At 35.3% G+C, this 24,544-nt stretch overlaps 1 protein-coding gene across 1 annotated transcript; it reads right to left on the bottom strand.

Moving 5' to 3' along the window:
• On the bottom strand, positions 1–24,544 carry LOC143065215 (neuropeptide CCHamide-1 receptor-like). Its single transcript, XM_076238645.1, has 4 exons — positions 24,390–24,544; positions 21,098–22,085; positions 2,220–2,340; positions 1–1,166 (listed from the first exon to the last, which is right to left on the bottom strand). The coding sequence occupies exons 2-4, from the start codon at positions 21,944–21,946 to the stop codon at positions 1,099–1,101; spliced, it is 1,038 nt and encodes a 345-aa protein (XP_076094760.1). The 5' UTR covers positions 21,947–22,085; positions 24,390–24,544; the 3' UTR covers positions 1–1,098.

Below are 24,544 nucleotides of genomic sequence, written 5' to 3'. Positions count from 1 at the left end.
TCTAAGAGTACTCGTTTATTGTATGAACTGAACTGAGCGTAAAAATGAATGACAAGTAATAAATAAGTCATGTTATTTAAGACTAAGTATACATCTAATGGATTTAGAATAAAGACTCATATACATTCATCACACTTCGAACGTATTCAGAATAAATACTAATAAGCAATTAGGGAAAATCATAAATTTGTGTAATGCCTAATACAATGTATGTGTAAAAGTACATAAAGGACGTTAAAAATAACATTTATACATTTTTGGTGCATCATCACTGCTTTTCTATATTTAAAAGCTAATTGAACAAAGGGACCTCCTTACAAAGCAAAACAATCTAACTAAAGATCAAATTCATGAGGCAGTTTGAACCTTGGTTTAATAATTATTTCAAAGCTACCAACTGAACTGTAAAAATGTTTATGTTACAACCCTGACAGTGGCTGATTATACCATTTAAAACTGTGAAGAATTTGTACTGCACAAGATGTGTTTGACCTTTGGCTTGTAAGTGTATCTGAAACATACATCGTTCTGTGAAGAAGGCAAAACACAGTCGTCATTATGTAACCTTAAAACATCCAACATCTTCATAACATGTCTTACTCATCATAACATGTTACAGATGTTTATTATATCACTGATTATCTTTGTTAAATAAATTACAGAAAAGTTGATCAGATAGCACTATCAAATAGCACAGCTTCAAAACATAACAAAATATCAGTCAATATCAGATGAATGATTAGTTTTGAAATGTTGGCTACGAAAACCAGCATTTATAATTTTTCTATTTGTGCTGCTGACGGTTTAATAATACAACTAGTCACGTATACTTTCTTACATAGTCATTGACTAAAATTCTTTAATAATGATACATGTGTACTAATTTCTAATTTATTATAATTTGAGCATGATTATTTTACAATTGAATCTGATCTCTGGTCATGGTTTTGTCACCACTTGTTTAGATTTAATAAGCGAAAGAAAATATGAATATAACAAGATTCAAATTTCAATAATAACTATCTCTTTTTCTATTACAATAATTGTAAAAAAAATGATAATTTTCATTTAGTCTATAATTTTATTCTTTTATTGCAGTTACGTTCCTACACATATCAAGTTCTGTGAGGGTCTTCTAGATTCCCTAAGTTCAATCATTCTTAAATCTGAAAGCACATTAATAACCAAATCAGTATAACATCATCATTTAAATGGTCATTAGCTAAGACAACAAATAAATTGTGTATCTTACAAGGTAAACTCTTGACTAAAATTTGCGACAAAAGGGTCGATTTTTCGTTCCCTATCGTTAATTTTTCTTTTGTGGATGGTAATGTTCCTTTGGCACAATTTTATGGTGTTTTTTTCACAACTCTCATAGATATAAAGATTTGGTTTTAAGGTTTAGTTGAACCTGTAGAAGACTTATTTCAAACAGGACAGCACATCCTCATTTTTACGGAGATGTTGTTTATCGTCCCTGGTAAACTTATCGATCAATGAAATAAACTTTTTCTAAAAGGTAACTAATTAAGCATTGGTAATTAGATCAATGAATATTGTTTTTATTTATATTGATATTGTTATCAGTTAATTAAAATCGAACCATATATTATTGTTATATACATATGCATTTTCATGGATCTACAATCTGTCGATTCCTGTATCTTGGTATTGCGCAAGGTCATCTCTTGTTTTGACTGTTGAAATTGAAATTTAGTCTTAGATGCTTGTTTTTTTTATATATTAATTCTGATTAGCTTTAAACTAGCTTTCAGTAGCTATGAACACTCTCAGATTTGTTTTAAGAGTCTTTTGTTGTTGGGATACACAAGTACCCGCCCACGTCCAATCTGTTTTTGTTAGATGTATTTTTATATGTATCCTTCTGATGAGTTACGACTTTTTAAACTGATTTTTATAGTTCGTACTTATGTTACACTGATACACAACTGACCCAGGCTAGAGGTTGGGATGTAGGATTTCATCTAACATATTCAACCCCCATCACATTATGTATTTATGTGCCTGTCCCGAGTCAGGACCCTATAATTCAGTGGTCGTCGTTTGTTGCTGTGTAACATATTTTTGTTTCGTTAATTTTTTATACATTAATTAGACCGTTAGTTTCTCGTTTGAATTGTGATTTCGGGGTCTATTATAGTTTCCCTAGACGTATGCAATATTTAAACCAGGTGCAATGTTTACATGACATATACCTCTGGTACTCATACAGGACGACCTTTGTAAAATCTGTTTGTATCCTTTTCTGAAGTCTTTAAATCGGAAGGCGTATATAACCGGGTTACATATACTGTTTGTAAATCCAGAACAGTAAGCCTGAAAAAGACATAAATATCTATTAGACATTAATTCCACAAAATTCGGATACCTAAATTCTGAATAATGGTAGCATTGCATGCATGTAATAGATTATTTTGAATTTAACTGTATTTTTGAAAATCCCGATAAATTTCAAGCAATTGTAGTGGTGAATAAAAACAGTTATGAAAAAGACTGTTTTGACACGTGTTGACATGAATATCAATAATGTGGTCATTTTTATAAATTTCCTGTTTACTAAACTTTGAATTTTTCGAAAAACTAACGATTTTCCTATCCCAGGCATAGATTACCTTAGCCGTACTTGGCACAACTTTTTGGAATTTTTGATCCTATATCCTCTTGAACTTTGTACTAGTTTGGCTTTATAAATATTTTGATATGAGCGTCACTGATGAGTCTTATTTTGGTCTTTTGTGGATAGTTGTCTCATTGGCAATCATACCACATCTTCTTTATTATATCATGTAGACAAAACGCGCGTCTGGCGTACTTAATTATAATCCTGGTACTTTTGATAACTATTGACATACTTTGATAGAGAAGGAGTAATGGGCAAACATGGACTTGGCACTATAAACGAAAATGGAGAACTACTTGTCGACTTTTGTGGAGATAACGACCTTGTTATTGGAGGTACACTTTTCCTACACAAAAACATCCATAAAATCACTTGGAACTCCCCAAATGGTCGTGACAAAAACCAGATAAATCATTTGATAATAAACGGTAGATGGAAAAACTCACTTTGTGACGTGAGAGATATGAGGAGCAGACTGTGGTAGTGATTTGTGGTAAAATTAGACTGAAGCTAAGAAAAGCAGTAAAGAATAGAACCAACAGGAGGGAAATATTCGACACAGTCAAACTAAAACCACCTGAAATTCTGAAGAAATTTAAAATCGAGTTCAGAAACAGATCTCAAGTGTTAGAAAACCTTCAAGAAAATGAGTCAAGCACTGTAGAAAGCTTACAACAGGGAAGGAGTAGGATTTAAAATGTGTTTAAAGAAACATCTAGAAACACTCTAGGACTCCGAAAACGTGAAAGGAAGAAATGGATAAGTGATGACAATAGGCCTTGAAGGCATAACACTATGCTCAGTGCTCGGAGCACAAAAATCATGCTCGAAACATGAAATCCAGCAATTTGATTGGTTGATTTTTGAGTCTGAGTACAAAAATCATACTCGAAAGTTTTATGACCGTGAGGCCTGGATTAGCATTAGCAGAGAAAAGACATAAAGACAAAACTAAACAGCACAAAATCAGAACGAATCCAAGCTACCCTTAGGAAAGAATAGTCAGTCAAAGACAAAGAAGTAAAATGTAGAGCAAAAGCAGATAAGGCAATATACCTAGAGACACTTGGTAAAGAAGCAGAGACAGCTGCTTCTAAAGGAGAACTAAGCACTGTTTATAAAATCACGAAAGAACTAAGTGGTAAACACACAAGCTCCATTGTACCATATAAGTCCAAGGATGGTAAAGTAAGTCAACAACTGGAAAGGCGGACAGAACACTTTAAAGAAACATTGAACGCAGAACACCAGGGAGATGTTCCAGTTATAGAACAGTTTGGAATGGAACTAGACATAGATATTGGGGAAGTATCAAGAGATAAGATCAGGAAGACAATACTCAGACTGAAGAACGGGAAATCACCTGACTTAGATACAATAATAGCTGAAATGCTTAAAGCAGACCTAGAAACTAGCACAATCATGTTTTATGAACTGTTTATACACATCTGGAGGCATGACACTATTCCCAATGATTGGGCAAAGGGTCTTATAATCAAACAACTCAAGAAAGGAGACCAAAGTGACTGCAACAACTGGCGTGGTATAACTTTGCTGTCAGTACCAAGCAAGATACTACTGAGAGTACTTTTAAATAGGATAGATGATGCTATAGATGAAATACTGAGAAAAGAGTAGACAAGATTTAGATCAGGTAGAGGACGTATTCATCATATTTTTCAGAATGGTTCCAAGTAACATCTGGAGTACGACAAGGGTGTGTAATATCTCATATCTTATTCATTACAGCAAAAAATTGGTGTATGAGAACAACATTGGGAAATGAAATCACAGGCATCAGATGGACCATGAATTCTTTTCTTGAGGATTTGGATTTTGCTGATGATATCTGTCTACTTTCCAGAAAAGGAACAACTTGAAAAACAAAACCACCAGACTGAAAGAAACAGCACAAAGTATAGGACTGACTATAATGAGAAGAAGACAAAGCTTATGAACATCAACAGAAACACGATACAACCAGTGTACTTGGGGGAATAACATCATATTAGAGGTTGAGGACTTTACATATCTTGGAAGCATGCTAAGTAACACCAATGGAACAGCAAAAGATATAAGAGCCAGAATAAGCAAAGCCAGATATGCATTCTGCCAATTACAGCCCATATGGAAGAGAAGGTCAATCAGTCTGAAAACAAAGATAAGAATATACACCAGCAACGTGAAGTCAGTCCTTCTATATGGGACAGAATGCTGGAGGATTATCCAATTAGACATGAAAAAGATCTCCTCATTCCATAACACCTGCTGGAGGAAAATCTGTAAGATATTCTAGCCCAATACTGTTTCTTACAAAGACCTTTACCATAAAACCAATCAGTGCTGTATTGAGACGGTTTTTAAAAGGAAGAGATGGCGTTGGATTGGCCATGTATTGAGGAAAAGAAATGAGGATATCACAAAGATTGCTTTGCGATGGACAGATGATGGTAGACGGAGGGAGGCCAAAAGAGACCTCGCGCAGAATGGTACAATCAAAGATGAAAGACCTTGGGAAAACCTGGAAGGAGATTGAGAAGAAGGCGAAAGACAAGCAAATGTGGCGAGTACTGGTTGAGGCCTTATGTGCTGACAGGCACGAAGAGGATGAGTGAGTGAGTGTTTTGACATACAGTCAACTAAAATATCATGTGGTGAGATTTTCAACTTTAAGGTGTTGCTATTAATTATCCAATGTATTCAAATCAACACATGAACAAATATTTGTCGTAAAGTCAACAACTGAATGTTTTAAAGCGCAATGATTGCTCTCTTACAAAATTTGATAAATTGGCAAATTTTTCACACATTTATTTTATATAGTTTTGACCATTTAACGAGGCATTTTTTGCAGCAAATATAATACCAATCGATAAGAAAAAATCAGGAAAAGGCATATATGAAAAATTTGAATTGTACATATAATCTCTGATATTATAGCTTTAAAACCTTATCTTAATACACTGATAAATCTGTTTATTAACCATGCTTAATTATAGTGCTTCAGTTTATACTTTCATGACACTTATAATTACATGCTTGTTTTGGTTTTTTCTTTATATTGTATTGTTATTGTACCGTTTATGTCGCTTTAAAGATGGTATTTCCTTGTTTTATATACTATGCCGAATCTTAATACAGCTTGTTTATAATTATTTTATTATTATTTATTTAAGTTCTCCATTCAAAACCGAGACGTTACGTAAAATTATAAACATGTAGAATAATAGTCTCAATTTCAGAACCACACTTAGTTATACCTATCACTACAAGTAGGTTCACAAATAGTTTAAATCCATTTGTTCCATACTGATCTTAGCAAAATTGGGAATACAAAAAAAAATACTTCCATCGTTTTGTAAGCGTGAAATGTCATTTTTTGATAGGCGGTGAATCAAAACGGGCAAAGGCATTTAATTGAGTTTAGTCGGTATTACAGAGTATAACAACATAAACAATATGACTAATGAATGTTATATGTACACGAAACATACGATTACCAATGCAGCTAATTATGAAAAAATCGAGGAAAACATTTAGTAATGCTCTAAAATTAAAAGTCGATGTAAATACTGTTATATACCAAGAGAAATATGAAGAGATCTGTGTAGCTAATACGATGAGCAGCTACAAGACTGTATTCATAAAGAAACCGTGCAATATTAAAAAAAAAGAAAAAAAAAAGGTATTATTTAAATTCTATGCAGACCAGACTCCGCCCCCTTATAACATCGGTAAAAGGTAAATTTACATAAATATGGATTGTGCGCAGTTTGGGGATATAGTAAAATGAATTTGTTTCCTAGTCCCATTTTAAATAACTTCTTAATTCGTGTTTGTTTATTATTATTTTAGTTGACGTACTTGTTGAATTATTTATTTAGAGATGTTTGCACTAATGATATACAATGTAGGACGTCGTTTTGTTAAAATGTCAAGGTAAATAGGATGCTGATCAGTATATATATATACAATAAATGTTATCATTATACACAAACAAAATGTTATCAATAAAGGCAATTACAGATTTCGCAAGACTGAGACAACTATTCTTTTTCCAAAAAATGTATACTCGAAATAAGTTGATACTATAAAACTATTTAAAGTCATACCATTGAAATGTATGTTTTATAATAAACACAATTCTAAACTAGTGGAAATTGTAATTGTAACGTAACCTATGGCATTTCTTTACGTAGAGGGGATATATATATCAATAATATTATAATTACAACTCCCCGACTCATAAAATAGTGCTTCATTGTCCATTCAGAATCAGAATCCGTACTGAAATTCAACAAGTCAAGTTTAAGCCCTCAGACAATCTGTTGTACATTGCTGAGATAAACAGTTAAGTAATCCGTATAGAGACATACACATCCAAGTGTTGGTACTGAGACCAATGCGTCAAGCGTCCGTTATGAGAACATTAAGTCTTGTGTCCTTCCGAGCAATGCAAGTGGACTTATGGGCGTCAAGTTGGTTACCTATTCCCTATTCCCTATTCGTTACCTATTCCCTATTCCCTATTCGTTGCCTATTCGTTACCTATTCCCTATTCCCTATTCGTTACCTATTCGTTACCTATTCCCTATTCCCTATTCGTTACCTATTCGTTACCTATTCCCTATTCCCTATTCGTTGCCTATTCGTTACCTATTCCCTATTCGTTACCTATTCGTTACCTATTCCCTATTCCCTATTCGTTACCTATTCGTTACTTATTTGATTTTTAATATCCTTCCCCCTTTTTAATTATGGCATGGAATAGTTTAATATGGCTGCCGTTACCATGGAAACGGCACAATTGTGAAAAAAATGAGCTTTTGGTTTTTGGTGAACTGTTTGGATATGCTTCAACTCAGAATCATCATATTTTAAAACAATGTAGGTGCCCACTATATACAGGTGTTGGATGATTTTGGCGATCATTGGAACTACTATGTTGCCATGGAAACTACACCAAAATTTTCAAAATTCTAAAAATGCTCAAAACTTCATGAAACTTCACAGTAATGATGAGCAACATTGGAGTTGGAATTTCCAAAATAGGTCTTGTTACCATGGAAACAATGCAAAAAGGTCAAAAATTTCAAAAATAAGAATTTTCCGCAAACTGGATGAAACTTTACAGGAATGGTAACTGGCATAGGCAGAGTTGGATTTTGAAGTTAGAATTTTCAAAATGGCCGCCGTAACCATGGAAACAGCAAAAATATCAAAAATTCAAAAAGTTCAAACTTAATGAAACTTTGCAAAAATGTTACTAGACATCTGTAGATGCTCTCTTTGACTTTGGAATTGTCAAAATGGCTGTCGCTCACCTGGTAATAGGGGGAAGGGGTGCCTTCCGTTATTGCTAGCAATTACAAATCTAGTTGTTAATAGTCTTACATATGGTAATAGTTCTGAATTGGTTGAGGTAAAATGATCTTTTTATGACCTATTTATATGTGTTTGTGCTCAACCGACCCTTTTACTTCATGTTCGATACGCATTTGTTCCTTACTTGTTTTTTATACCTTCTACCTTTTAACTGCTTTATGTCCGTATGTTTGAAGATGGATCTTGGTTCGACGGGATGAAATCACCGTGTTAGCGCTTGCGTAAAAACGAAGATGTGGTATGATTGCCAATGAGACAACACTCCACATTAGACCAAAATGACACAGAAATTATCAACTATAGTTCACTGTACGGCCTTCAACAATGAGCATAGCCCAAACCGTGTAGTCACCTATAAAAGGCCCAGACATGACAACCTCATACAATTCAAACAACAAAACTGACGGCTGTATTTCATATACAAAAAAATAAACGGAAATATGTAACACAAAAACAAACGATAACTACTTAATTTCAGGCTCTTGTCTAGGGACAGGCACATACTTACATAATGTGGTAGAGTTAAACATGTAAGCAGGGTGTACATCGTTTCGGAGCATGCTATTACCTTGTTTAATTCGTTCCATCACTCGCTTATAATTCGCTTATAATACGTGTATCTTACGTTGCACCTTTTAAAACATGATTTTCAATTGTTTTGTTGTCTCTGGTGGAAGATTTGGGCTCTTAGAGGTGATATAACTCTATAAGTGCATTTGTATCCGTTCCAGCGGTCGGATAATACCCTGTTAAATATTCGTTACTAATTCGCTTTTAAAAAGTTTGTTGTACGTTGCACCTTTTAGAAAAGGATTTCCAATTGTGTTCATATCTCTGGTTGTAATAATGTGTTCTTATAGATGAAATACCCCTATAAGCGCATATGTACTCGTTCCAGCGATCGGTTAATACCCTGTTACCTATTCGTTACCTATTCGTTACCTATTCACTTATAGTACGTTTGTTGTACGTTGCACCTTTTAGAAAAGGATTTTCAATTAAATTCATATCTCTGATGGTAACAATGTATTCTTAGAGATGAAATGACCCCATTAGAGCGCATGTACCCGTTGCAGCGCTCGGTAAATAACCTGTTACCTATTCATTACCTATTCGCTTTTAATGCGCGGGGTATACGGTGCACCTTGAAATAAATCGTTTTTTAATTGTGTTCAGGTCTCTGGTAGTAAGAATGTGTTCTTAGAGATGAAATGACCCTATTAGCGCGCATGTACCCGTTCCAGCGCTCGGTTAATACCCTGTTACCTATTCGTTACCTATTCGTTACCTATTCGCTTATAATACATTTTTTTATACGTTTCACCTGTTAGAAAAGGATTTTCAATTATGTCCATGTCTCAGGTGGTAACAATGTGTTCTTAGAGATGAAATTACCCTATTAGCGCTCATGTACCCGTTCCAGTGCTGGGTAAATAATCTTGTTACCTATTCGTTACCTATTCGCTTTTAATGCGCGGGGTATACGCTGCAACTTGAAATAAATCGTGTTTTAATTGTGTTCATGTCTCAGGTGGTAACAATGTGTTCTTAGAGATGAAATGACCCCATTAGAGCGCATGTACCCGTTCCAGCGCTCGGTAAATGACCTGTTACCTATTCGTTACCTATTCGCTTTTAATGCGCGGGGTATACGGTGCACCTTGAAATAAATCGTTTTTTAATTGTGTTCAGGTCTCTGGTGGTAAGAATGTGTTCTTAGAGATGAAATTACCCTATTAGCGCGCATGTACCCGTCCCAGCGCTCGGTTAATACCCTGTTACCTATTCGTTACCTATTCGTTACCTATTCGCTTATAATACATTTTTTTTATACGTTTCACCTGTTAGAAAAGAATTTTCAATTATGTCCATGTCTCAGGTGGTAACAATGTGTTCTTAGAGATGAAATGACCCCATTAGAGCGCATGTACCCGTTCCAGCGCTCGGTAAATAACCTGTTACCTATTCGTTACCTATTCGCTTTTAATGCGCGGGGTTTACGCTGCACCTTGAAATAAATCGTGTTTTAATTGTGTTCATGTCTGGTGGTAACAATGTGTTCTTAGAGATGAAATGACCCCATTAGAGCGCATGTACCCGTTCCAGCGCTCGGTAAATAACCTGTTACCTATTCGTTACTTATTCGCTTTTAATGCGCAGGGTATACGGTGCACCTTGAAATAAATCGTTTTTTAATTGTGTTCAGGTCTCTGGTAGTAAGAATGTGTTCTTAGAGATGAAATGACCCTATTAGCGCGCATGTACCCGTTCCAGCGCTCGGCTAATACCCTGTTACCTATTCGTTACCTATTCGTTACCTATTCGCTTATAATACATTTTTTTATACGTTTCACCTGTTAGAAAAGGATTTTCAATTATGTCCATGTCTCAGGTGGTAACAATGTGTTCTTAGAGATGAAATGACCCCATTAGAGCGCATGTACCCGTTCCAGCGGTCGGTAAATAACCTGTTACCTATTCGTTACCTATTCGCTTTTAATGCGCGGGGTATACGCTGCACCTTGAAATAAATCGTGTTTTAATTGTGTTCATGTCTGGTAGTAACAATGTGTTCTTAGAGATGAAATGACCCCATTAAAGCGCATGTACCCGTTCCAGCGCTCGGTAAATAACCTGTTACCTATTCGTTACTTATTCGCTTTCAATGCGCGTGGTATACGGTGCACTTTGAAATAAATCGTTTTTTAATTGTGTTCAGGTCTCTAGTGGTAAGAATGTGTCCTTAGAGATGAAATGACCCTATTAGGGCGCATGTACCCGTTCCAGCGCTCGGTTAATACCCTGTTACCTATTCGTTACCTATTCGTTACCTATTCGTTACCTATTCGCTTATAATACATTTTTTTATACGTTTCACCTGTTAGAAAAGGATTTTCAATTATGTCCATGTCTCAGGTGGTAACAATGTGTTCTTAGAGATGAAATTACCCTATTAGCGCTCATGTACCTGTTCCAGCGCTCGGTTAATACCCTGTTACCTATTCGTTACCTATTCGCTTATAATACATTTTTTTATACGTTGCACCTGTTAGAAAAGGATTTTTAATTCAGTTCATATCTCTGGTGGTAATAATGTGTTCTTTTAGATGAAATACCCCTATTAGCGCGTATGCACTCGTTCCAGCGCTCGGATAATACCCTGTTACTGATGAGTTCCCTATTCGCTTTTAATGCGCGGGTTATACGCTGCACCTTGAAATAAATCGTTTTTCAATTGTGCCCATGTCTCTGGTGGTAACAATGTGTTCTTAGAGATGAAATGACTCTATTAGCACGCATGTACCCGTTCCAGCGCTCGCTTTATACCCTGTTACCTATTCGTTACCTATTCACTTATAATACGTTTGTTGTACGTTGCACCTTTCAAAAAAAGGATTTTCAATGGTGTCCGTGTCTCTGGTGGTAACAATGTGTTCTTAGAGATGAAATGATCCTATTAGCGCGTATGTACCCGTTCCAGCGCTCGATAAATACCCTGTTACCTATTCGTTACCTATTCACTTATAATACGTTTGTTGTACGTTGCACCTTTTAGAAAAGGATTTTTAATTCAGTTCATATCTCTGGTGGTAATAATGTGTTCTTTTAGATGAAATACCACTATTAGCGCGTATGTACTCGTTCCAGCCTCAGTTAATACCCTGCTACTTATTCGTTCCTTATTTGCTTTTAATGCACGAGGTATACGTTGCACCTTGAAATAAATCGTTTTTTTAATTGTGTTCATGTCTCTGGTGGTAACAATGTGTTCTTAGAGATGAAATGACTCTATTGAAGCGCATGAAACCGTTCCAGCGCTCGCTTAATACCCTGTTACCTATTCGTTACCTATTTGTTACCTATTCACTTATAATACGTTTGTTGTACGTTGCACCTTTCAAAAAAGGATTTTCAATGGTGTCCGTGTCTCTGGTGGTAACAATGTGTTCTTAGAGATGAAATGACCCTATAAGCGCATGTACCCGTTCCAGCGCTCGATAAATACCATGTTACCTATTCGTTACCTATTCACTTATAATACGTTTGTTGTACGTTGCACCTTTTAGAAAAGGATTTTTAATTCAGTTCATATCTCTGGTGGTAATAATGTGTTCTTTTAGATGAAATACCCCTATTAGCGCGTATGTACTCGTTCCAGCGCTCAGTTAATACCCTGCTACTTATTCGTTCCTTATTTGCTTTTAATGCACGAGGTATACGTTGCACCTGGAAATAAATCGTTTTTTTAATTGTGTTCAGGTCTCTGGTGGTAACAATGTGTTCTTAGAGATGAAATGACCCTATTAGAGCGCATGAACCCGTTCCAGCGCTCGTTTAATACCCTGTTACCTATTCGTTACCTATTCACTTATAATACGTTTGTTGTATGTTGCACCTTTTAGAAAAGGATTTTTAATTGTCTCCATGTCTTTTGTGGTAACAATGTGTTCTTAGATATGAAATTACCCTATTAGCGCGCATGTAACCGTTCCAGCGCTCGGTAAATACCCTGTTACCTATTCGTTACCTATTCACTTATAATAGGTTTGTTGTACGTTGCACCTTTCAGAAAAGGATTTTCAATGGTGTCCGTGTCTCTGGTGGTAACAATGTGTTCTTAGAGATGAAATGACCCTATTAGCGCGCATGTACCCGTTCCAGCGCTCGATAAATACCATGTTACCTATTCGTTACCTATTCACTTATAATACGTTTGTTGTACGTTGCACCTTTTAGAAAAGGATTTTTAATTCAGTTCATATCTCTGGTGGTAATAATGTGTTCTTTTAGATGAAATACCCCTATTTGCGCGTATGTACTCGTTCCAGCGCTCAGTTAATACCCTGCTTCTTATTCGTTCCTTATTTGCTTTTAATGCACGAGGTATACGTTGCACCTTGAAATAAATCGTTTTTTAATTGTGTTCATGTCTCTGGTGGTAACAATGTGTTCTTAGAGATGAAATGACCCTATTAGAGCGCATGAACCCGTTCCAGCGCTCGTTTAATACCCTATTACCTATTCGTTACCTATTCGTTACCTATTCACTTATAATACGTTTGTTGTATGTTGCACCTTTTAGAAAAGGATTTTTAATTGTCTCCATGTCTCTTGTGGTAACAATGTGTTCTTAGAGATGAAATTACCCTATTAGCGCGCATGTACCCGTTCCAGCGCTCGCTGAATACCCTGTTACCTATTCGTTACCTATTCGTTACCTATTCACTTATAATACTTTTGTTGTATGTTGCACCTTTTAGAAAAGGATTTTTAATTGTCTCCATGTCTCTGGTGGTAACAATGTGTTCTTAGAGATGAAATGACCCTATTAGCGTGCATGTACCCGTTCCAGCGCTCGATAAATACCCTGTTACCTATTCGTTACCTATTCACTTATATTACGTTTGTTGTACGTTGCATCTTTTAGAAAAGGATTTTTAATTCAGTTCATATCTCTGGTGGTAATAATGTGTTCTTTTAGATGAAATACCCCTATTAGCGCATATGTAGTCGTTCCAGCGCTCAGTTAATACCCTGCTTCTTATTCGTTCCTTATTTGCTTTGAATGCACGAGGTATACGTTGCACCTTGAAATAAACCTTTTTTAATTGTGTTCATGTCACTGGTGGAACGGGTACATGAGCGCTAATAGGGTAATTTCATCTCTAAGAACACATTGTTACCACCTGAGACATGGACATAATTGAAAATCCTTTTCTAACAGTTGAAACGTATGAAAAAATGTATTATATGCGAATAGGTAACGAATAGGTAACAGGGTATTAACCGAGCGCTGGAACGGGTACATGCGCGCTAATAGGGTCATTTCATCTCTAAGAACACATTCTTACCACCAGAGACCTGAACACAATTAAAAAACGATTTATTTCAAGGTGCACCGTATACCCCGCGCATTAAAAGCGAATAGGTAACGAATAGGTAACAGGTTATTTACCGAGCGCTGGAACGGGTACATGCACTCTAATGGGGTCATTTCATCTCTAAGAACACATTGTTACCACCAGACATGAACACAATTAAAACACGATTTATTTCAAGTTGCAGCGTATAACCCGCGCATTAAAAGCGAATAGGTAACGAATAGGTAACAGGTTATTTACCGAGCGCTGGAACGGGTACATGCGCTCTAATGGGGTCATTTCATCTCTAAGAACACATTGTTACCACCTGAGACATGGACATAATTGAAAATCCTTTTCTAACAGGTGAAACGTATAAAAAAATGTATTATCAGCGAATAGGTAACGAATAGGTAACGAATAGGTAACAGGGTATTAGCCGAGCGCTGGAACGGGTACATGCGCGCTAATAGGGTAATTTCATCTCTAAGAACACATTCTTACCACCAGAGACCTGAACACAATTAAAAAACGATTTATTTCAAGGTGCACCGTATACCCCGCGCATTAAAAGCGAATAAGTAACGAATAGGTAACAGGTTATTTACCGAGCGCTGGAACGGGTACATGCGCTCTAATGGGGTCATTTCATCTCTAAGAACACATTGTTACCACCAGACATGAACACAATTAAAACACGATTTATTTCAAGGTGCAGCGTATACCCCGCGCATTAAAAGCGAATAGGTAACGAATAGGTAACAGGTTATTTACCGAGCGCTGGAACGGGTACATGCGCTCTAATGGGGTCATTTCATCTCTAAGAACACATTGTTACCACCTGAGACATGGACATAATTGAAAATCCTTTTCTAACAGGTGAAACGTATAAAAAAATGTATTATAAGCGAATAGGTAACGAATAGGTAACGAATAGGTAACAGGGTATTAACCGAGCGCTGGAACGGGTACATGCGCGCTAATAGGGTAATTTCATCTCTAAGAACACATTGTTACCACCAGACATGAACACAATTAAAAAACGATTTATTTCAAGGTGCACCGTATACCCCGCGCATTAAAAGCGAATAGGTAACAGGTTATTTACCGAGCGCTGGAACGGGTACATGCGCTCTAATGGGGTCATTTCATCTCTAAGAACACATTGTTACCGTCTGAGACCTGGACATAATTGAAAATCCTTTTCTAACAGGTGCAACGTATAAAAAAATGTATTATAAGCGAATAGGTAACGAATAGGTAACGAATAGGTAACAGGGTATTAACCGAGCGCTGGAACGGGTACATGCGCGCTAATAGGGTCATTTCATCTCTAAGAACACATTCTTACCACCAGAGACCTGAACACAATTAAAAAACGATTTATTTCAAGGTGCACCGTATACCCCGCGCATTAAAAGCGAATAAGTAACGAATAGGTAACAGGTTATTTACCGAGCGCTGGAACGGGTACATGCGCTCTAATGGGGTCATTTCATCTCTAAGAACACATTGTTACCACCTGAGACATGAACACAATTAAAACACGATTTATTTCAAGTTGCAGCGTATACCCCGCGCATTAAAAGCGAATAGGTAACGAATAGGTAACAAGATTATTTACCGAGCACTGGAACGGGTACATGAGCGCTAATAGGGTAATTTCATCTCTAAGAACACATTGTTACCACCTGAGACATGGACATAATTGAAAATCCTTTTCTAACAGGTGAAACGTATAAAAAAATGTATTATAAGCGAATAGGTAACGAATAGGTAACGAATGGATAACAGGGTATTAACCGAGCGCTGGAACGGGTACATGCGCGCTAATAGGGTCATTTCATCTCTAAGAACACATTCTTACCACCAGAGACCTGAACACAATTAAAAAACGATTTATTTCAAGGTGCACCGTATACTCCGCGCATTAAAAGCGAATAGGTAACGAATAGGTAACAGGTTATTTACTGAGCGCTGGAACGGGTACATGCGCTCTAATGGGGTCATTTCATCTCTAAGAACACATTGTTACCACCTGAGACATGAACACAATTAAAACACGATTTATTTCAAGTTGCAGCGTATATCCCGCGCATTAAAAGCAAATAGGTAACGAATAGGTAACAAGATTATTTACCGAGCACTGAAACGGGTACATGAGCGCTAATAGGGTAATTTCATCTCTAAGAACACATTGTTACCACCTGAGACATGGACATAATTGAAAATCCTTTTCTAACAGGTGAAACGTATAAAAAAAAATGTATTATAAGCGAATAGGTAACGAATAGGTAACGAATGGATAACAGGGTATTAACCGAGCGCTGGAACGGATACATGCGCGCTAATAGGGTCATTTCATCTCTAAGAACACATTCTTACCACCAGAGACCTGAACACAATTAAAAAACGATTTATTTCAAGGTGCACCGTATACCCCGCGCATTAAAAGCGAATAAGTAACGAATAGGTAACAGGTTATTTACCGAGCGCTGGAACGGGTACATGCGCTCTAATGGGGTCATTTCATCTCTAAGAACATATTGTTACCATCAGAGATATGAATTTAATTGAAAATCCTTTTCTAAAAGGTGCAACGTACAACAAACGTACTATAAGTGAATAGGTAACGAATAGGTAACAGGGTATTAACCGATCGCTGGAACGAGTACATATGCGCTTATACGGGTATTTCATCTATAAGAACACATTATTACCACCAGAGATATGAACACAATTGGAAATCCTTTTCTAAAAGGTGCAACGTACAACAAACTTTTTAAAAGCGAATTAGTAACGAATATTTAACAGGGTATTATCCGACCGCTGGAACGGATACAAATGCACTTATAGAGTTATATCACCTCTAAGAGCCCAAATCTTCCACCAGAGACAACAAAACAATTGAAAATCATGTTTTAAAAGGTGCAACGTAAGATACACGTATTATAAGCGAATTATAAGTGAGTGATTGAAAGAATTAAACAAGGTAATAGCATGCTCCGAAACGATGTACACCCTGCTTACATGTTTAACTCTACCACATTATGTAAGTATGTGCCTGTCCCTAGACAAGAGCCTGAAATTAAGTAGTTATCGTTTGTTTTTGTGTTACATATTTCCGTTTATTTTTTTGTATATGAAATACGGCCGTCAGTTTTGTTGTTTGAATTGTATGAGGTTGTCATGTCTGGGCCTTTTATAGGTGACTACACGGTTTGGGCTATGCTCATTGTTGAAGGCCGTACAGTGAACTATAGTTGATAATTTCTGTGTCATTTTGGTCTAATGTGGAGTGTTGTCTCATTGGCAATCATACCACATCTTCGTTTTTACGCAAGCGCTAACACGGTGATTTCATCCCGTCGAACCATCTTCAAACATACGGACATAAAGCAGTTAAAAGGTAGAACGTATAAAAAACAAGTAAGGAACAAATGCGTATCGAACATGAAGTAAAAGGGTCGGTTGAGCACAAACACATATAAATAGGTCATAAAAAGATCATTTTACCTCAACCAATTCAGAACTATTACCATATGTAAGACTATTAACAACTAGATTTGTAATTGCTAGCAATAACGGAAGGCACCCCTTCCCCCTATTACCAGGTGAGCGACAGCCATTTTGACAATTCCAAAGTCAAAGAGAGCATCTACAGATGTCTAGTAACATTTTTGCAAAGTTTCATTAAGTTTGAACATTTTGAATTTTTGATATTTTTGCTGTTTCCATAGTTACGGCGGCCATTTTGAAAATTCTAACTTCAAAATCCAACTCTGCCTATGCCAGTTACCATTCCTGTAAAGTTTCATCCAGTTTGCGGAAAATTCTTATTTTTGAAATTTTTAACCTTTTTGCATTGTTTCCATGGTAACAAGACCTATTTTGGAAATTCCAACTCCAATGTTGCTCATCATTACTGTGAAGTTTCATGAAGTTTTGAGCATTTTTAGAATTTTGAAAATTTTGGTGTAGTTTCCATGGCAACATAGTAGTTCCAATGATCGCCAAAATCATCCAACACCTGTATATAGTGGGCACCTACATTGTTTTAAAATATGATGATTCTGAGTTGAAGCATATCCAAACACTTCACCAAAAACCAAAAGCTCATTTTTTTCACAATTGTGCCGTTTCCATGGTAACGGCAGCCATATTAAACTATTCCATGCCATAATTAAAAAGGGGGAAGGATATTAAAAATCAAATAAGTAACGAATAGGTAACGAATAGGGAATAGGTAACGAATAGGTAACGAATAGGGAATAGGGAATAGGTAACGAATAGGCAACGAATAGGGAATAGGGAATAGGTAACGAATAGGTAACGAATAGGGAATAGGGAATAGGTAACGAATAGGTAACGAATAGGGAATAGGTAACGAATAGGCAACGAATAGGGAATAGGGAATAGGTAACGAATAGGGAATAGGGAATAGGTAACCAACTTGACGCCCATAGTGGACTTACAGTGGAAATCACTTCTAACCTCTCATTAAATCTGTCAGAATATGTCAGGAGAACTGTTCTAGGACAGTACGTAGAACTGTCAGCCTGACACCTTTTAATCAGTTCTAGCTAGAACAGTTCTAACCTAGAACTGATTTGGTCAGTTCTACCTAGAACTGATTTAGACAGTTCTACCTAGAACTGATTTGGTCAGTTCTACCTAGAACTGATTTGGACAGCTCTACCTAGAACTGATCCTGACAGTTCTACCCTAGAACAGTTTTAGACAGTTCTACTTCTAGAACAGTTCTGCGGCTAGAATCGATTTATAAATTCTACGGCTAGAATTGATTTATAAATCCTACGGCTAAAATTGATTTATAAATTCTACGGCTAGAATTGATTTATAAGTTTTAAGAAACTGTTCTACAGTCCTGACTGGTTTAGTCAGTTTTGCTGACAGTTCTACGTTTAAAACTGATTTGGACAGTTCTACCTAGAACAGTTTTAGACAGTTCTACCCTAGAACTGATCCTGACAGTTCTACCTAGAACTGATTTAGTCAGTTCTACCTACAACTGATTCTGACAGTACTTAGAACAGTTCTAGAACCAATAGGTCAATTATTCGAACAGAAATCAATAATTCAAGTTTCCGTATTAAGCCCACCGAATCAAATGTCCCTTGCTTAAACCAATAAGTCATTTCCGTTCTGAGGCCAACAATCCAAGTGTCCGAATTAATACCAACACGATAAATATATCTGTATGCCCCCGCAGTAGCGGAAGGGGCATTAAACTTTACCTTTGTCCGTCCCAAAGTTGGTATCCGTTCTCCAACATAAGTTTGCCTCATATAAATGTTATGAAACTTATACACAGTGGTTATTACCACTTAAAAGATCAAGTTTGAATGTTGGTGGCATCACTTTAACTGTTATGGAGTTATGCCCCTTTGCAATTGAAATTTTTTTTTTTAAATGATTTTTTTGTTTCCGTTTTTTTTTTTTAGTTAAGATAGCCTCAATCAAATGTTATGAAACTTATACACAATGCGTATTAACACAATATACAGATCAAGTTATTAAATTTTGGTGGCGTTACTTTAGTCGTTCTACAGTTTTGTCCCTTTACAAATTGAAAAAAATGCTGAATTTTTCGTTTCCTTTCTCTTACTTTAGTTTGCCTCAACCAAATGTTATTAAACTTATACCAAAGCTTATTAATTACCACATAACACAGATCAAATTTGAATTTAATGAATTCACTCAAACAGATCTAGAGGTATGTCCCTTTACAAATGGATAAATTGCTGAAATCTCTGAACTTGAATTTGCCTAACTCAAATGTTATGAAACTTAAACACAACGGTTATTACCAATAAATTCAGATCATAAACTAATAATTTAGGTAGCCTCCATTTTACTCTTCTTGAGTTATGTCCCTTTATAATGTTATATGCATGCGGAGGCATCATTTGTGTCCCATGGACACATTCTCCATAATGTTTTTTACTCATTTAGCTTTGTAAAAGTAGTTGTAAATTTATTATAGCTTTAATAAGTTAGACATACGTTTGAATAAAGCCTTCCATTGCAATATACATTTTGGTTTTATTGTTTGACATTCCTTATTATAGACGCTTTATAGAAGGTTGAAATCCTATGTTATTCGTAAGACCTCATTCCCATTTGAAAAGATACTGAACCCGACACTGTTTGTAATAAAGGTCAAATTGATTGTTTATCTCATTTGATATTATACAATTGACAGGTTTAATGGATAATTTAATGTTAGGACTAAGTTTGTTGAAAACTGTATCTCTAAAAAGCTTTCCTCTTTTGACTACTTTATAATGTTAAAATATGTATATTGCGTATCGGATCTGCTTTTCAAATTTATTAGTTGAATTCTTGGTTTCAAAATTTAAACTGTGTGAGCTTTCGTTAAACATAATAATACAAGAGCCATTGAAGCAGCAACACGTATGTACGTGAAGTATTTGTGAAGTTTTGTACTTGAAGTACTTGTGAAGTTTTCATATAATGATAAGCAATAATTTAGATCCAAAAAGCTTTTCTTGTGTCAGTACATCATGCTAATGCAATAGCACTTATATCTTGTGTTTCTTCTTCAATACAAAGATTTAAAAATAACATTCCAAGAAGATTGAGTAGATATTGTAACGTTCATATGTGATAAAAAATGTATTGAGAGTTATAGGTTTCATAACGAATGTGAATTGAATATCGGTTGATATCAAGTAGAGTTATTTAATTCCAATATAATAATAAACGGGCCTTCGTAAATAAGGGAATTTGTTTACCTAAAATTACAAAACGTGTGAATTACTACAATATGTACAATAAGTATATATATATATATATATATATAGAAACCAAAATGAAGATCCGAAAAACGTTTGTCTTATTAATGCTATTTCATTGATAATGGTTGTCTCATTAGCAATCAAACCACATCTTTTTTTATATCTTCATAGAAATTCTCATAAAAAATTATATATATATATATATATATATATCAATCTTCGTACTTATCAACAGCTTTTTAAAACGTTGCACTTAGTAAAAGCGCTCTTAAGAATCGCACCGTTAATAACATGTATAATTAGGACAATTGTCTATCAAGGAAATCGGAATGTTGACATATAGATGTCATTAGAGTGTTCTATTGTTGTTCGAGTGCCATTGTTTTTTTTTTATTTACACAATTATCATTACATAGCTTACTTACCAACGGATTTATGTATGATGGAATATCATTTTTGTCCTCTAACATCAAAGCCAAGAATATATAAACAACATAAGGTAACCAGCATACAATGAATACTCCCAACACAAGAATCAGAGTGATAATAACACGTTTGTCATCAGAAAAAATATCTTCTGTGCTAGTGGCGGAATTCCGTCGAAAGATAGCAGACTGATGGAGAATTGTAAATATTTTTCTATATGTAATTCCCATGATCACAATTGGTAGCAAGATATTTATTGTAAAATTAGCGAAAAACAGAATTGAATCTTTTGGGATGTTGACATATGGGTACATCGGACCACATTGAAGTTTCTTTTGTCTATAGACTGCTTTACTGAGTCCAGATACCGCAGCGACTCCTAACATGATCCCCCATAACCAAGCTGCAACTATCATTAACACACATATTTTTCGAGAAATAAATGTTCGGTCTCCATTTGAGTGCCTTTTCAATGAGAAATATTTGTGGATGCTAATATACATCAGAGTATGAATGGATAACGACAAAAATACAGAATTTAGAAAACTATTCATACTACAAAACCATTGTGGAAACTGCCATTTTTCGTAAATAAGTGTATTCAAAGACACCGGTGCCATGCAAATTCCGACCATCATATCAGAAATAGCTAAGTTGAATAAAAATAAATTGGTGCCATTTTTAGCTGCTCTCATGTTACTGTCTCGAAGTATTACAATTATAACCATCACATTTCCTATTATTGAAGTTATAATTATAATAATCAACCAAGTTCCAAATAATCCAGTCTGAAATGGTCCAAAATAATCCGTATAATTACTGATCAAGTCGGTGAAGTTCGACATCATTTTCTTATAGAATGGTTAAAACACAAAATCCTCCTTTACTTCTCCTTTAAACTTCAATTAAACACATAAGTGGCTGTTATGATAAACTACGCATTGACAATGGTTTGAAGAAAATCGCATATCTTTCATATTCAGTAACCTGAAATGTATAATAAACATTTGTTCGTTAAAACATTGCTATTATTTAACGTACTTGTTGCTTTATAACATTTTCGCGTGTATGATCGATTGATTAATGTTGGCTTTCAGATTATTCAGGCATGGTTGATAATCAGCGAATTAATTATAATCTATCTCCAAAATTTGTAAAAATATATATGTGCATAATCAACTGTTGTATTCCACAATCTACAATTGGGTTTTGGACGATACTATTCATGAAGAGGAAACTTCCTAGCTCTTTTTTGAGTTGTGCTCTTAAAGTAAAAAACAGAGCACTAAATTGTTTTACCAAGAGACAAAACATCAACTCTGCATGACATATTGAGTAGACACCTTTCTTTTGTTGAAGACTTATGCTTCCCTCTATCAAATCATTTGTTTTGTCGTTGGCTTGTTGTCTCGCTCGCGTATATCCCAGGCCACGAAAAGATTATTTGTTGCCCTAACCCTACCTAACCAAACAATAGCTGCCTACTCAAAATCTTTTATTGTCCTGATGTGGAAAAGTTGTTTTTTGTTCAGATAGGCATGGAGACTTAAACACATTTGACGCTTTAATTTTCTTTGTCTAACAAAAAACAAATGCCTAACTACCTACCTACAATTTCAACTTTTGGGTAGGGTTTGGGCAAACACAAATATTATTAAGTGTGGCCACGTCGGCTCTTTTTCATACTAATACGTGTCTGTGTAAAAGTTTACGACTCGTGAAAACGAAATGAGGTCTGATTGCCAATGAGACGCTATTCACCTGGAAGGAAATGTAAACAGCTGTAGGACTTCGTAAGGCCTTCAATAATGCAAAATCGTACCTCAAAGTTATCTATATATACATTATAGATGAACGTACGTAAGGCCTTCATTAACGACCCAGATATGACAAAATGAGACACAATTCAAAAAAGAAAAACAATGGCCATATTTATGTTTTCTGCTTTAAAACAGGTTACAATCGTTTACTATTTACTCCAATAAAATTATAGGCATATAATTGCTGTCACATTTACGAGGAAAATAGTTCTGAATGGAATTTTTAATATAATGTTAATATCAAGTATAGTCCATTAATTCATTGCTGTTGACGACACATGAAATCCAGTAATCCTTTGTTTGTTAATAAATGAATATATGAATATTTTATTGCAGAAGCAAACATAATGCTATAGCAAAATAACATAATATATTATGACAGTCAACAAGCAGAGAACAACACAATTAGGTCATAATAAGCACAGAACTACAACTGTTATGCAATGATAATTTGTGATCTCAACTTCCATGTTTTAATTTTTAATGCACAATAGTAGAAGGATTGCATATGCAATATTCCAAACTGCGTAAGCAATCGACTGCAATGAATTGCACAAAATGTTTTTATCCATATCATTTCAACAATCATGCATTAAAGTGATTAAAATGTCAACGGCAGTCAATCAAACCATCAACATAATCAAATAATCTGTCAACAAATAAAGGTCCCGAAATTAGGGAAAAGCTGACATTAACATTATCTTAATGAAACTTGCTGTTAAAAAATACTTTATCTGCTTCAAAACTTATGTTGAGGGGACTTGAATTCAGTTTGACAGCTTTACACATACTAATTGTTTGCAATTTTTCACTAGACCAAATTACTTAACTGTATCTCAAAATCATGACCCAGATTTTCAACGGTGTACTATCACCCCCTGCTTGCTTTTTGCATATAACATTAGGAAATAAATTGAGAAGGTATATATATATATATATGGGAATATTTGCAATTAGAACACTGCCCACATTAACGACTGTTTAGGGCGGCATCACAATAAGTCCAACGAGTGAAATGACTAGGCAACGGAATTTATAGAAATTTCAAGTAAGGCTAAATACTTCTTTTGAAAATATGACTGGCTGTGCCAAAAAAAAAATCAGTTCAAGTGCAAAATACTTTTAAAGAAAAATGTAAATAAGAAACCAATAAATGAATTTAGGATGAAAGGGGGAATTATTAATGTACTGATGTTCGGTATGGGTCAAGATAGGGGAAACTCTTTTCAGCATGTGCACTAGATGATTACACGCGTACAAAAACAAACTGTGCTTGCTAGGGAAATTAAAGAGTCACGGATTATTTATAGCTTCTATTATATCTTTATTCTCAATAAACCCTAATTTTGACTAAGAATAAGTGAGGTTCTTAATCTGTTCCCGATTAAAGTTTCATAAAAACTTCAAAAGTTAGATCATCAACAATATCAAACCATTATTTAATAAGCTATAATAAAATAACATTTCTTACCTCACTTACTTCTGCTATGTGTTTAAATTTTTCCATTCGACCATTTATATCATGTTAAATTTTGAAATCTGATAAGAATCATCTCTGACGTATTTTTATCAGTATTTGCATCCTCCCAGAAAAGAAAACACCGGCGTGCAATACTTCATTTACAT

The sequence above is a fragment of the Mytilus galloprovincialis genome, chromosome 2, assembly GCF_965363235.1.
Source record: "Mytilus galloprovincialis chromosome 2, xbMytGall1.hap1.1, whole genome shotgun sequence".
Taxonomy (NCBI): domain Eukaryota; kingdom Metazoa; phylum Mollusca; class Bivalvia; order Mytilida; family Mytilidae; genus Mytilus; species Mytilus galloprovincialis.
Note: the sequence above shows the minus strand (reverse complement) of the source record. Positions and strands in the feature narration are given on the sequence as shown.